This window comes from Heptranchias perlo, chromosome 2 (assembly GCF_035084215.1).
Source record: "Heptranchias perlo isolate sHepPer1 chromosome 2, sHepPer1.hap1, whole genome shotgun sequence".
Taxonomy (NCBI): Eukaryota; Metazoa; Chordata; class Chondrichthyes; order Hexanchiformes; family Hexanchidae; genus Heptranchias; species Heptranchias perlo.
The window spans coordinates 121,733,103-121,748,839 of NC_090326.1; the positions used below are offsets into that span (position 1 = coordinate 121,733,103).

The 15,737-nt window shown below is 45.9% G+C and overlaps 1 protein-coding gene across 5 annotated transcripts in view; it reads right to left on the reverse strand.

Moving 5' to 3' along the window:
- The window catches only part of si:dkey-12j5.1 (uncharacterized), a 409,564-nt gene that overhangs the window by 391,496 nt on the left and 2,331 nt on the right, over positions 1–15,737 (reverse strand). For 4 of the 5 annotated variants that reach the window (XM_068006729.1, XM_068006764.1, XM_068006754.1 and 1 more), the window contains exons 2-3: positions 5,588–5,628; positions 3,256–3,478 (exon numbers count right to left, since the gene is read on the reverse strand). The exons of the other annotated variant lie outside the window; for it this stretch is intronic. In XM_068006729.1, coding sequence (XP_067862830.1) covers positions 3,256–3,325 — 70 coding nt within the window. In that variant the 5' untranslated portion in view covers positions 3,326–3,478; positions 5,588–5,628. The remainder of the gene's footprint in view (positions 1–3,255; positions 3,479–5,587; positions 5,629–15,737) is intronic. 5 annotated transcript variants of the gene reach the window in all.

Here is a 15,737-nt window from a genome sequence, read left to right on the forward strand (position 1 = left end):
AACCGTCACCACACGGACTGCAGCGGTTCAAGAAGGCAGCTCACCACCACCTTCTCAAGGGCAATTAGGGATGGGCAATAAATGCCGGCCTTGCCAGCGACGCCCACATCCCGTGAACGAATAAAAAAAAAATGTGGTCACCTCCCAATTCCGTGCCCATCTTTCCCGCAACTCCATGTTTGAATCTCTCCAATCAGGTTTCCGCCCGTGCCACAGCACTGAAACGGCCCTTATCAAAGTCACAAATTACATCTTATATGACTATGACCATGGTAAACTTACTCCTCATCCTTCTCGACCTGTCTGCAGCCTCTAACACGGTTGACCACACCATCCTCCTCCAACGCCTCTCCTCCGTTGTCCAGATCAGTGGGACTGCCCTCGCCTGGTTCCATTCCTATTTATCCAGTTGCAGCCAGAGAATCACCTACAATGGCTTTTCTTCCCACTCCCACATAGTTACCTCTGGAATCCCCCCAGGATCTATCCTTTGCTCCCTCCTATTTCTCATCTAAGTGCTGCCCCTCGGCGACACATCCGAAAACACGTCAGGCTCCACATGTACGCTGACGACACCACCACGTCCCTTGACCCCTCCACTGCCTTTGATTTATCAATGTAAGGAATCTTACAACACCAGGTTATAGTCCAACAGTTTTATTTGAAAATCACAAGCTTTCGGAGGCTTTCTCCTTCGTCAGGTGAGTGTGGGATTCCATGAAAGGTACCGCATATATAGTCAGAGAACAATGCCTGGTGATTACAGATACTCTTTCCAACTGCCCGTTGTCAAGGCAATCAAAGGAGTCGAATAGCGTTCAGACAGAGAGACATTACATACAAGACTACTGAATATACAAACGGTCAGAACCCAAAGACAGAGAGAGAGAGAGAGAGAGAGAGAGAAACATCCGAAAGGAAGAGAAAGAGAGAGAGAATGACCAGTTGTATTAAAAACAGATAACTCTTTTTTCGCTGGTGGGGTTACGTGTCGCGTGACATGAACCCAAGATCCCGGTTGAGGCCGTCCTCATGGGTGCAGAACTTGGCTATCAATTTCTGCTCGACGATTTTGCGTTGTCGTGTGTCTCGAAGGCCGCCTTGGAGTACGCTTACCCGAAGGTCGGTGGCTGAATGTCCTTGACAGCTGAAGTGTTCCCCGACTGGGAGGGAACCCTCCTGTTTGGCGATTGTTGCGTGGTGTCCGTTCATCCGTTGTCGCAGTGTCTGCACGGTCTCGCCAATGTACCATGCTCTGGGGCATCCTTTCCTGCAACGTATGAGGTAGACAACGTTGGCCGAGACACAGGAGTATGAACCATGTACCTGGTGGGTGGTGTCCTCTCGTGTGATGGTGGTATCTGTGTCGATGATCTGGCATGTCTTGCAGAGGTTGCCGTGGCAGGGTTGTGTAAGCGGGTAAGCGTTCTCCAAGGCGGCCTTCGAGACACACGACAACGCAAAATCGTCGAGCAGAAATTGATAGCCAAGTTCCGCACCCATGAGGACAACCTCAACCGGGATCTTGGGTTCATGTCACGCGACACGTAACCCCACCAGCGAAAAAAGTTATCTGTTTTTAACACAACTGGTCATTCTCTCTCTTTCTCTTCCTTTCGGATGTTTCTCTCTCTCTCTCTTTGGTTCTGACCGTTTGTATATTCAGTAGTCCTGTATGTAATGTCTCTCTGTCTGAACACTATTCGACTCCTTTGATTCCAACTGCCCGTTGTCAAGGCAAAGATTATCTGTAATCACCAGGCATTGTTCTCTGACTATATATGCGGTACCTTTCATGGAATCCCACACTCACCTGACGAAGGAGAAAGCCTCCGAAAGCTTGTGATTTTCAAATAAAACTGTTGGACTATAACCTGGTGTTGTAAGACTCCTTACATTTGTCCACCCCAGTCCATCACCTGCATCTCCACATCATCTTTGATTTATCATGCTGCTTGTCCAACATCAAGTACTGGAGGAGAAGAAATTTTCAACTAAATATTGGGAAGACCAAAGCCATTGTCTTCGGTCCCCATTCCCTAGCTAACTTCATCCCTCTCCCGAGTCATTGTCTGAGGCTGAACCAGTTCGCAACCTTGGTATCCTATTTGACCGAGCTGAACTTCTCACCACATAACTGCTACATCACCAAGACCGCCTACTTCCACCTCTGTACATCGCCGTCTCTACCCCTGCCTCAGCTCATTTGTTGCTCAAATCCTCATCCGTGCCTTTGTAACCTCTAGACTTGACTATTTCAATGCTGTCCTGGCCAGCCTCCCATTTTCCACTCTCCATAAACTTGGGCTCATCCAAAACTCTGCTGCCTGTATCCTAACTTGCACCAAGTCCCATTCTCCCATCACCCGTAGTCACTGACCTGCACTAGCTCCCGGTCCGGCAACGCCTCGATTTTAAAATTCTCATCCTTGTTTTCAAATCCCCCCCATGGCCTAGTCCCTCTGTAACCTCCTACAACCCTCCGAGTTCTCTACACTCCTCTAATTCTAGCCTCTTGTGCATCCCAAATTTTAATCGCTGCACCATTGGCGGCTATGCCTTCAGGTGCCTAGGCCCTAAGCTCTCGAATTCCCTCCCAAAACCTCCCCCTCCTCCTTAAAACCTGCCTCTTACATCTGTCCTAATATCTCACGTGGCTCAGTCAAATTTTGTTTGATAACGCTGCTGTGAAGCGCCTTGGGGTATTTACAACGTTAAAGACACTTTATAAATGCACGTTGTTGTTGGACAGAAATAGTGCACCTCAAATCTTCACCTATAGGGCCTTTGTGATGACGGAAAATGTTCTTGTGGACAAATGCAAACTAACTTCCACATCACTGAATCATGCCCACCAACTAAACTATCTGTTGGCCTGCGCGTTTTGCATGCTGGTGATGACAATGCTCGAAGGTGGTTGGATTTCCGCTGCGTCTGCATAAGCTAAGATTAATTAAAATTATTAATTTACCTAAACAGTAAGCTGCAGACAGTGATAGTTGAACTGTCTACCTGTATATGCAATAACCACATGCAATGTTGCATCAGGGAAAACTTTATCCATGCACTACAAGCAAGTTTTCCAAACTTGAACAGCTGTCAATATCGTTGGGACAATTCACGCCTTTATGGCAAGTTTCTGATCAGGACAAGTTACACCTCAGGGCAATCTTTGGGCAAAGTAAGCATGCTACCACCAGACTGGTGGCACTTGCATCCACTGATCACGGACAAACTGCATTAAAACGAGCTCACCCTGCGCCCTGCTGCGACGTCTTCTCCTTGTCTTGGTGCTGTTCTTCTTACTTTTGCTGTTCCCTCCCATGTCAGTGGTTAGGAGCTAAGAAACTGCAAATCACCAATCTTCCCCGTGCCGCTCCTCAATTGGAACACAGACCCGGACAGCGCGTGATTTTTGCGTGTACGGACTCCCGAGTATGACAGAAATTCGTCGGACGCAGCTGGAAAACGCGTGACTCTGGTTTCAAAATTCAACGTCGTTAAATAAAAGTTGCATTGAAGCACATTGCTTGCAAACATGCACACAGCCAACTTACAGATTCACGTTAGGAGCAGCTGTAAAATAATTAGGTTTTTTAAAAATTGGCTCAAGGAACAATGCAGTGTACAGTCGTACCAAGGTGCACATATAAAGTAATATCGTACAGTTGGCGATGATATAATCTGTACCACGAATTTCATTTTTATTTTCAAATTAGCTATTAGACCACTGGCCTTTTCCGAAGTGCTGATCTATTTCAATGCAAAATAGTTTGCTAAATCGAGAATAACAACGTATAATAGGCTACCAGTATTAGTGTTGACCTTCAGTCAATGGTACCCCCTCCCTTGGAAGGTGGTCACGGAGAAAATAAGAAAGTAGAAAGTGAATTTATAAATAGAATCTTTGAGGGCAAGTGACCATAATATGATTAATTTTTAGATCGCCAATTGGTTCTATTAAGAATAAGGACAGAAGCATGTAACTTAAAGAAAGCAAGCTTCAATTGAAAGAGAGCTGAATTAAAAGAAAATAAATTAAGTGAGAAACACTGGTGATTGATGTTTCACAGGGAGAAATGGAAAACTTTTAAACTGTATTAAATGTGAAACAAGTATGATACAATTTTAAAGGGGGTGCAGGAACAGAAAGACCTGAGTGTTCACATACACAAATCTTTGAAGGTGGCAGGACAAGTTTATGAAGTTGTTAAAAAAGCATACAGGATGCTTGGCTTTATAAAGAGAGGCATAGAATACTATAAAGTAAGGAACTTATGCTAAGCCTTTATAAATCACTGGTTAGGCCTCAACTGATGTCCAATTCTTAGGAAGGATGTCTAGGCCTTGGGAAGGTGCAGAAAAGATTTCCCAGAATGGTACCAGGGATGAGAAACTTCAGTTACATGAGAAGCTGGGATTGTTCTCCTTAGAGCAGAGAAGGTTATGGGGAGATTTAATAGAGGTGTTCAAAATTATGAAGGGTTTTGATAGAGTAGATAGGGAGAAACTGTTTCCACTGGCAGGAGGGTCGGTAACCAGAGGACACTGATATAACATAATTGGCAAAAGAACCAGATGGGAAGTTAAATAAGTACATGAGGGAGAAAGGAATAGAAAGATATGTTGATAGATTTAGATGAAGAGGGGTTGGAGGAGACTCATGTGGAGCATAAACACCAGCACAAAGCAGTTAAGCCGAATGCTGTAGATTCAATGTAATTCTACGTAACCAGAGGAGAGATAAGGAGAAAAAAATTGACGCAGCAAGTTGTTATGATCTGGAATCTACTGCCTGAAAGGGTGGTGGAAGCAGATTCAATAGTAACTTTCAAAAGGGAACTGGATACATACTTAAAAAGAGAAAATTTACGGGGCTGCAGGACTAATTGAATAACTCTTTCAAAGAGCCGGCACAGGCACGATGAGCCGAATGGCCTTCTCCTGTGCTGTAAGATTCTATGGACCAAAGAGAAATAAAGAGTGAGTGAAACAAGCAAGCTCCAAAATAAATTAAAATGGAGCTAGGAAAGAAAAACATTTTACATAAAACCGACAGAGAAATGGGAAGAAAACATACGAAAATCTTAAAGCAGATTATCAAAACAGTATTGGAATACAAAAAGGCACAAGGGAAGACTATAGTAAAAGGACGTTAAGCACAATAATAACATTTTAAAAATTAGTACCATGATGGTATGAGTGGTTAGGGAGGAACTTAGATCTTTAAAAGGTAATGGTGATGGAATAATTGAAAATAAAAAGGAAAACACTTCAATTACTTAATGATTATTTTCAAGCCGTGTTCACAAGGAAGGAAAATTCTGATTCACTATCCAATTATTGTGGTACGACAAATAACGTAGAATATTTTGTAATCAGTGCCACGGTTGCAGAAACTAGTTGCAAGGTTGTTAAATTTGTTAGAGGCAATGCTGTAGGTACAGAGAAACGCAGCTAAGATTTGTAAAAAGGAAAAATTTGTTATGCAATTGGGCAGAAAAATTGGCATATTTAATATTTAATACTGGCAAATGCAAAGAATGAGCAACGTGGGTATACAATAAAGGAAATAGAATTTACACACCGAGATTTGATAGGGATCTAGGGTCGACAGTAGACCAGTCACTTTCAATGTCAAGACAATGTGGAGAAGCAATAAAAAGAAAATAGAACATTAAATACATAACCAGAACAGTGCAGTACGAGTTTACTAATGTTAAACTTGTGCTTTAGAATACACTGGTCAGACGTCATTTGTACAAATGGCTATCCCACTTCAAAAGCACTATACATGCATAGGGTGTAGAGAGGGAGAATAAGAATGATCTCAAGTGCATAGGAGATGAGCAGCATTTGGAAAGGTTAGAGCATAAGATATGCAGTCTGGATAGATGGTTAAGGGGTGGCCTAACTGAGTAATAGAACCATAGAAAAGATACAGCACCGAAGTGGGCCTTTTTTTTTATTCGCTCATGGGATGTGGGCGTCGCTGGTGAGGCCAGCATTTATTGCCCTTCCTGAATTGTCCTTAAGAAGGTGGTGGTGAGCCGTCTTCTTGAACCGCTGCAGTCCATGTGGTAAAGGTTCTCCCACAGTGCTGTTAGGAAGGGACTTCCAGGATTTTCACCCAGCGATGATGAAGGAACGGCAATATATTTCCAAGTCAGGAAGGTGTGCGACTTGGAGGGGAACGTGCAGGTGGTGTTGTTCCCATGTGCCTGCTGCCCTTGTCATTCTAGGTGGTACAGGTCGTGGGTTTGGGAGGTGCTGTCAAAGAAGCCTTGGCGAGTTGTTGCAGTGCATCCTGTGGATGGTACACACTGCGGCCACAGTGCGCCAGTGGTGAAGGGAGTGAATGTTTAGGGTGGTGGATGGGGTGCCAATCAAGCGGGCTGCTTTGTCCTGGATGGTGTCGAGCTTCTTGAGTGTTGTTGGAGCTGAACTCATCCAGGCAAGTGGAGAGTATTCCATCACACTCCTGACTTGTGCCTTGTCAATGGTGGAAAGGCTTTGGGGAGTCAGGAGGTGAGTCACTCGCCTCTGACCTGCTCTCGTAGCCACGGTATTTATATGGCTGGTCCAGTTAAGTTTCTGGTCAATGGTGACCTGCAGGATGTTGATGATGGGGGAGTCTGCGATGGTAATGCCATTGAATGTCAAGGGGAAGTGGTTAGACTCTCTCTTGTTGGAGATGGTCATTGCCTGGCACTTGTCTGGCGCGAATGTTACTTGCCACCTATCAGCTCAAGCCTGGATGTTGTTCAGGTCTTGCTGCATGCGGGCACGGGCTGCTTCATTATCTGATGGGTTGCGAATGGAACTGAACACTGTGCAATCATCAGCGAACATCCCCATTTCTGACCTGATGATGGAGGGAAGGTCATTGATGAAGCAGCTGAAGATGGTTGGGCCTAGGACACTGCCCTGAGGAACTCCTGCAGCAATGTCCTGGGGCTGAGATGATTGGCCTCCAACAACCACTACCATCTACCTTTGTGCTAGGTACGACTCCAGCCAATGGAGAGTTTTCCCCCTGATTCCCATTGACTTCAATTTTACTAGGGCTCCTTGGTGCCACACTCGGTCAAATGCTGCCTTGATGTCAAGGGCAGTCACTCTCACCTCACCTCTGGAATTCAGCTCTTTTGTCCATGTTTGGACCAAGGCTGTAATGAGGTCTGGAGCCGAGTGATCCTGGCGGAACCCAAACTGAGTTTCGGTGAGCAGGTTATTGGTAAGTAATGACGCTTTATAGCACTGTCAACGACACCTTCCATCACTTTGCTGATGATTGAGAGTAGACTGATGGGCGGTAATTGGACGGATTGGATTTGTCCGGCTTTTTGTGGACAGGACATATCTGGGCAATTTTCCAGATTGTCGGGTAGATGCCAGTGTCGTAGCTGTACTGCAAAAGTTTGGCTACAGGCGCAGCTAGTTCTGGAGAACAAATCTTCAGCACTACAGCCGGGATGTTGTCGGGGCCCATTGCCTTTGCTGTATCCAGTGCACTTAGCCGTTTCTTGATATGACATGGAGTGAATCGAATTAGATGAAGACTGGCTTCTGTGATGGTGGGGATATCAGGAGGAGGCGGAGATGAATCGTCCAATCGGCAATTTTGGCTGAAGATGGTTGCAAACGCTTCAGCCTTCTCTTTTGCACTCACGTGCTGGACTCTGCCATCATTGGGGATGAGGATGTTTACAGAGCCTCCTCCTCCCGTTAGTTGTTTAATTGTCCACCACCATTCACGACTGGATGTGGCAGGACTGCAGAGCTTTGATCGGATCCATTGGTTGTGGAATCACTTAGCTCTTTCCATAGCCCTAATAAAATTGAAGTCAATGGGAATGGGGGGCAAACTCTCCAGTGGCTGGAAGCATACCTACCACAAAGGTAGATGGTAGTGGCTGTTGGAGGCCAATCATCTCAGCCCCAGGACATTGATGCAGGAGTTCCTCAGGGCAGTATCCTCGGCCCAACCACCTTCAACTGCTTCATCAACGACCTTCCCTCCATCATAAGGTCAGAAATGGGGATGTTCGCTGATGATTGCACAGTGTTCAGTTCCATTCGCAACCCCTCAGATAATGAAGCAGTCTGTGCCCGCATGCAGCAAGACCTGGACAACATCCAGGCTTGGGCTGATAAGTGGCAAGTAACATTCGCACCAGACAAGTGCCAGGCAATGACCATCTCCAACAAGAGAGAATCTTACCACCTCCCCTTGTCATTCAATGGCACTACCATCGCAGAAGCCCCCACAATCAGCATCCTGGGACATCATTGACCAGAAACTTAACTGGAAAGGCCATATACGGTGGCTACAAGAGCAGGTCAGAGGCTTGGTATTCTGCGGCGAGTGACTCACCTCCTGACTCCCCAAAGCCTTTCCAACATCTACAAGGCAGAAGTCAGGAGTGTGATGGAATACTCTCCACTTGCCTGGATGAGTGCAGCTCCAACAACACTCAAGAAGCTCGACACCATCCAGGACAAAGCAGCCCACTTGATTCGCACCCCATTCACCACACTAAATATTCACTCCCTTCACCATCGGCACACTGTGGCTGCAGTGTGTACCATCCACAGGATGCACTGCAGCAACTCGCCAAGGTTTCTTCAACAGCACCTTCCAAACCCGCCACCTCTACCACCTAGAAGGACAAGAGCAGCAGGCACATGGGAACAATACCACCTGCATGTTCCCCTCCAAGTCACACAGCATCCCGACTTGGAAATATATTGCCGTTCCTTCATCGTCGCTGGGTCAAAATCCTGGAATTCCCTTCCTAACAGCACTGTGGGAGAACCTTCGCCACAAGGACTGCAGCGGTTCAAGGCGGCGGCTCACCACCATCTTCTCAAGGGCGATTAGGAATAGGCAATAAATGCTGGCCTAGCCAGCGAAGCCCACATCCCATGAACGAATAAAAAAATACCATGTTGCTTCCGCTGTTTAGCATACATGTAGTCCTAAGTTGCAGCTTCACCAGGTTAGCACCTCATTTTTAGGTATGCCTGGTGCTGCTCCTGGCATGCTCTTCTCCACTCCTCATTGAACCAGGGTTGATCCCCTGGCTTGTTGGTAATGGTAGTGTAAGGAATATGCCAGGCCATGAGGTTACAGATTGTGCTTAAATACAATTCTGCTGCTGCTGATGGCCCACAGCGCCTCATGGATGCCCAGTTTTGAGCTGAGAGATCTGTTCTGAATCTATCCCATTTAGCACGGTGGTAGTGCCACACAACACGTTGGATGGTGTCCTCAGTGCGAAGAAGGGACTTCGTCTCCACGAGGACTGTGTGGTGGTCACTCCTACCAATACTGTCATGGACAGATGCATCTGCGACAGGTAGTTTGGTGAGGACGAGGTCAAGTAAGTTTTTCCCTCGTGTTGGTTCGCTCACCACCTGCCGCAGGCCCAGTCTGGCAGCTATGTTCTTCAGGACTCGGCCAGCTCAGTCTGTAGTGGTGCTACCGAGCCACTCTTGGTGATGGGCATTGAAATCCCCTACCCAGAGTACATTCTGTGCCCTTGCTACCCTCAGTGCTTCATCCAAGGGGCGCTCAACATGGAGGAGGACTGATTCATCAGCTGAGGGAGGACGGTAGGTGGTAATCAGCAGGAGGTTTCCTTGCCCATGTTTGACCTGATGCCATGAGATTTCATGGAGTCCGGAGTCAACGTTGAGGACTCCCAGGGCCACGCCCTCCTGACTGTATATCACTGTACCGCCACCTCTGGTGGGTCTGTCCTGCCGGTGGGACAAGACATACCCAGGGATGGTGATGGAAGAATCTGGGACATTGGATGAAAGGTATGATTCTGTGAGTATGGCTATGTCAGGCTGTTGCTTGACGAGTCTGTGGGACAGCTCTCCCAATTTTGGCACAAGTCCCTAAATGTTAGTGAGGAGGACTTTGCAAGGTTGACTGGGCTTGGTTTGCCTTTGTCGTGACCGGTGCCTAGTGGTCCGATACCGGGTGGTCCGTCTGGTTTTATTGTTATTGTGACTTTTTTTTTTTAAAAGCGAGATTGTGGAACTGAGCGGCTTGCTAGGCCATTTCAGAGGGCAATTAAGAATCAACCACATTGCCGTGGTTCTGGAGTCACATATAGGCCAGACCGGGTAAGGATGGCAGGTTTCTTTCCCTAAAGGACATAAGTGAACCAGATGGGTTTTTACGACAATCCGGTAGTTTCATGGCCACCATTACTGATACTACTTTTTTTAATTCCAGATTTTATTTAATTGAATTTAAATTCCCCATCTGCCGTGGCGGGATTTGAACTCATGACTCCGGATTATTAGTCCAGGCCTCTGGGTTGACTAGTCCAGTAACATAACCACTATGCCACCGTACCCATTGTGTCCGCGCCAACTCGAAGAACAACCAGGTGCCCATTCTGATCCCACCATCCAACACCCGGTCTGTAGCCCTGCAGCTTACAACAATTTAAGTGCAGGTCCAGGTACTTTTTAAAAAGAGTTGAGGGTCCCTGCCTCTAGCACCAATTTGGGCAGCAAATTCCGTACACCCACCACCCTCTGGGTAAAAAAGTTTTTCCTCATGTCCCCTCTAATCCTTCCGCCAATCAGCTTAAATCTGTGTCCTCTAGTTCTTGAACTCTCCGCTAGGGGAAACAGGTACTTCCCGTCTACTCCATCTGGGCCCCTCATGATTGAGGTGTACAAAATTAAGTCTCCCCTCAGCCTCCTCTGCTCCAAGAAAAACAACCGCAGCCTATCCAATCTCTCCTCGTAGCTGCAATTTTCAAGCCCTGGCAACATTCTTGTAAATCTTCCCTGCACTCTCTCCAGAGCAATTATGTCCTTCCTGTAACGTGGTGACCAGAACTGCGCACAATACTACAGCTGTGGCCTTACCAACATTTTATACAGTTCCATCATTACATCCCTGCTTTTGTATTCTATACCTCGGCTAATAACGGAGAGCATTCCGTATGCCTTCTTCATAACCTTATCTACCTGTACTGCCACCTTCAGGGACCTATGCACATGCATTCCAAGGTCTCTCACTTCCTCTACCCCTCTCAATATATTCCCGTTTACTGCGTATTCCCTTTTACTGTTTGCCCTCCCAGTGCATTACCTCACACCTCTCCGGGTTGAACTCCATTTGCCACTTTTCCGCTCACTCCACCAACCCATTGATATCTTCTTGGAGTCTACAGCTATCCTCTTCACTATCAACTACACGGCCAATTTTTGTGTCATCTGCAAATTTGCCAATCATGCCCCCTACATTCAAGTCCAAATCATTAATATATACACCACAAACAGCAAGGGACCCAACACTGAGCCCTGTGGCACACCACCAGAAACAGATTTCCATTCACAAAGACATCCATCGACTTTTACCCTTTGTTTCCTGATACTGAGCCAATTTTGAATCCAATTCGTCACATTTCCCTGTATCCCATGGGATTTTACCTTTCTGACCAGTCTGCTATGTGGGACCTTGTCAAATGCCTTACTAAAATCTATGTAGACAACATCCACTGCACTACCCTCATCAATCCTCCTTGTCACTTCCTCAAAGAATTCAGATTTGTAATGCATGACCTTCCCTGAACAAATCCACGCTTACTATCCCTGATTAAACTAATAGTTTGCCCACCACTGAGGTAAGACTGACTGGCCTACAATTGTTCGGCCTTTCCCTCATACCCTTTTTGAACAATGGTACCACGTTTGCGGTCTTCTAGTCCTCCGGTACCTTCCCTGTATCTTGTGAGGATTGGAAAATGATCCTCAGAGCATCCGCTATTTCCTCCCTGGCTTCCTTCAATAGCCGAGGAAACAATCCATCCAGCCCTGGTGACTTATCAACTTTCAAGGATTCCAGTCCTTCTAGTACTTCCTCTCTCGTTATGTTTACCTTATCCAATATTTCACACCTCTCCCCTTTAACTACTAAGCCGGATCATCCCTTTCCTTTGTGAATACGGAGACAAAATATTCATTTAAAACCCTACCCACATCCTCTGCTTCCACACACAAGTTACCCTTATCATCCCTGATAGGTCCCATCTTTTCCTTAGCTGTCCTCTTGTTCTTAATGTACTGATAAAATATCTTTTGCGTTTTCTTTAATCTTACTAGCTAATATTTTTTATGCCCTCTCTTTGCTTTCCTTATTTCCTTTTTTACATCATCCCTGTGCTTTCTATACTCCTCTTGGCTTTCTGCAGTATTCAGTTTTCTGTGACAGTCATAAGCTTTCTTTTTATGCTTTATCTTGCCCCGTATACTTCCAGACAACCAGGGGGCTCTAAATTTGGCAGTGCCACCCTTTTTCTTTGAGGGGACGTGTCTGCATTTACCCGTAGAATTTCACTTTTGAGTGCCTCCCATTGGCTTGCCACTGATTTCTCATCAAGTAGTTATGTCCAGTCCACTTCTGCCAAATCACCTCTTCGTTCTGTAAAATTTGCCTTCCCCCAATTTAAAATGTTTACTCCTGATTTAACTCTGTCCTTTTCCATAATAATGCTAAAACTAACTGAATTGTGGTCACTATCCCCAATATGGTCACCCACTGTCACTTCACCCACTTGCCCATCTTCATTTCCCAGGACTAAATCTAGAATTGCATCCCCTCTTGTTGGGCTAGTCATGTACTGGCTAAAAAAGTTCTCCTGGACACCGATCAAGAACTTTGCGCCCTCTGTGCCCCTCACACTGTTTGAATCCCATTTGATGTTAGGGTAGTTGAAGTCCCCTACTATTATTGCCCTCTTTATTTTTGCACTCAGAAATAAAGTATTAAATGGCATAGATAAACACAAAACATTGCTTTGTCAAAAAGACAGCCTATCCATAATACTCCCCCCTCCTTCCCAGCTCACACCCACCAGCTCTGAAGTTTTCATCCATGGTTTTGCTGCAGCAAGCCTCAGATTCTCCAATGCTTTCCTTGCTGGCCTCCCAATCCACTAAAAGCACCACTGCCTGCATCCTTTGCTGCACAAAGTCCCATTCACTTATTACCCCGCTTCTAGGAACATAGGAACAGCAGTAGGCCTTTCAGCCCCTCGTGCCTGCTCCGCCATTTGATAAGATCATGGCTGATCTGTGATCTAACTCCATATACCTGCCTTTGGCCCATATCCCTTGATACCTTAGATAGCTTTCTGGCAACCAATCTCAGATTTAAATTTAGCAATTGAGCTAGTATCAATTGCCGTTTGCGGAAGAGAGCTCCAAACTTCTACCACCCTTTCTGTGTAGAAATGTTTTCTAATCTCACTCCTGAAAGGTCTGGCTCTAATTTTTAGACTGTGCCCCCTACTCCTAGAATCCCCAACCAGCGGAAATAGTTTCTCTCTATCCACCCTATCTGTTCCCTTTAATATCTTATAAACTTCGATCAGATCACCCCTTAACCTTCTAAACTCCAGAGGATATAACCCCAATTTGTGTAATCTCTCCTCGTAACTTAACCCTTGAAGTCCGGGTATCGTTCTAGTAAACCTACGCTGCACTCCCTCCAAGGCCAATATGTCCTTCCAAAGGTGCGGTGCCCACAACTGCTCACAGTACTCCAGGTGCGGTCTAACCAGGGTTTTGTATAGCTGCAGCATAACTTCTGCCCCCTTGTACTCCAGTCCTCTAGATATAAAGGCCAGCATTCCATTAGCCTTCTTGATTATTTTCTGCACCTGTTCATGACACTTCAATGATCTATGTACCTGAACCCCTAAGTCCCTTTGGACATCCACTGTTTTTAACTTTTTACCATTTAGAAAGTACCCCGTTCTATCCTTTTTTGATCCAAAGTGGATGACCTCACATTTGTCCACATTGAGTTCCATTTGCCATAGATTTGCCCATTCACCTAATCTATCAATATCGCTTGGTAATTTTATGTTTTCATCAACACTGCTTACAATGCCACCAATCTTCGTGTCATCGCTTTGTAATTTTATGTTTTCATCAACACTGCTTACAATGCCACCAATCTTCGTGTCATCGGCAAACTTAGATATGAGACTTTCTATGCCTTCATCTAAGTCGTCAATAAATATTATGAATAATTGAGGCCCCAAGACAGATCCCTACAGATCCCTGCAGGACTCCACTAATCACATCCTACCAATGTGAGTACCTACCCATTATCCCTACTCTCTGTCGCCTTTAGCTTAGCCAACTTCCTAACCAAGTCCGTACTTTTCCCTCGATTCCATGGGCTTCTATCTTAGCTAACTTCTCACTAACCTTCACTAACTCACTGTCACCCAACACATTGGGGGTGATTTTAGGAGGCAATTGCGGGTGCAATGGGGGCGGGGGGCTCCGAAAATCACGGAAATCCCATTCAGGTTTGGAAGCCGGCTCCAACCCACTGACTTCAGAGTTTCCCAGGGACCCACCTGTGTGCGCGCGGGCGACCCGAAAACGGAAGTCCCGCCGGCACAGCTAAAGAGCCAAATGTACCTCATTGAGGTACTTAAGGCCCTTTACCTGGGACAGATTAAATACTTAGAAACATTTTTTTTTAAACTTACCTGGGCAGCTTGCCCACCGCTTCTGATTCACGCCTGGTGTGATAAATAAAAAAAACATGGAAGGAAGTGAAAACACTGAATGAACCTACCTTTGAAACCTGCTCCAATGTCCTCCTCTTCATCCCCCCGATGTTCCCCTCTTCACCCACTCCCCCAGATTTTCCCCCCCTGGTGTTCCAGTCCAGCACCAGATCTTCCATTTTACCGCCCCCCCCACCCCGGTCTTCCATTCCAGAGCCGCATGACGTCTCGCTTGCTCCCTTTCTTGCCCCTCCCCCCTCGCGTTGTAGCTCCTGATGGCAGCCAGCCTGTCAATCAGGCTAGCCGCCGGGCGCGAAACCCGGAGAGGATGTTCACCACCAATCAACGTGCGATCGCGTCGGAAACGGCAAGTTTTGTTCATGCCACACGCACCTTCACCCAAGTTGCCAACCTGCCACCATTGTAAAATCGAGCCCATTGATTCCAAAATCCTCACTCACAAATGCCTTCCCCACCTTGCAGCACCCTATCTCTATAACTTCAACCAGCCCGACATCACAGAGCACCTTTGACTCCACCAAATATGGGTGCATCAACTGAGTATCTGATATGTACAAAAATCCTTAAGAATCTCCAAACCAATTGACTGAGAAATCCAGACAGATAGCATTTCTATTTGCCTCAAATCAATACATTCTCTCCTGGTAAGGTCACTTCCCACTTACCCAAGCCCAGTTTAGGCACAGGTTGGCAAGAGAAAAAAGCTTAGGGAGTCCTCTTGCATACACAGGGTCATTCCTGGGGTTTAACCAGCTAAAACTTTGCAATTCATCAGCATAGAATAGAATCATCATAAGGTTCTTCCTACTTGTCCAGCCAGGACCACACTCCCATTAGTACATTGGCTTGCAAGTTATATGAATACCCAGCTTTCAAAACCAATTAATGCACCAGGCAGTCAATTTTTTTTTAAAAAAGAAAAAGTACTTCCATTTATATAGCACCTTTCACGACCTCAAGACATCCCAAAGCACTTTACAGTTAATTAAGTATTTTTTGAAGTGTGTAGTCACTGTTTAATGTGAGAATCGCAGCAGTCAATTTGTGCACAGCAAGGTCCCACAAACAGCAATGAAATAAATGACCAGATAATCTGCTTCAGTGATACTGGTTGAGGAATAAATATTGGCCAGGACAGCAGAAGAACTCCTC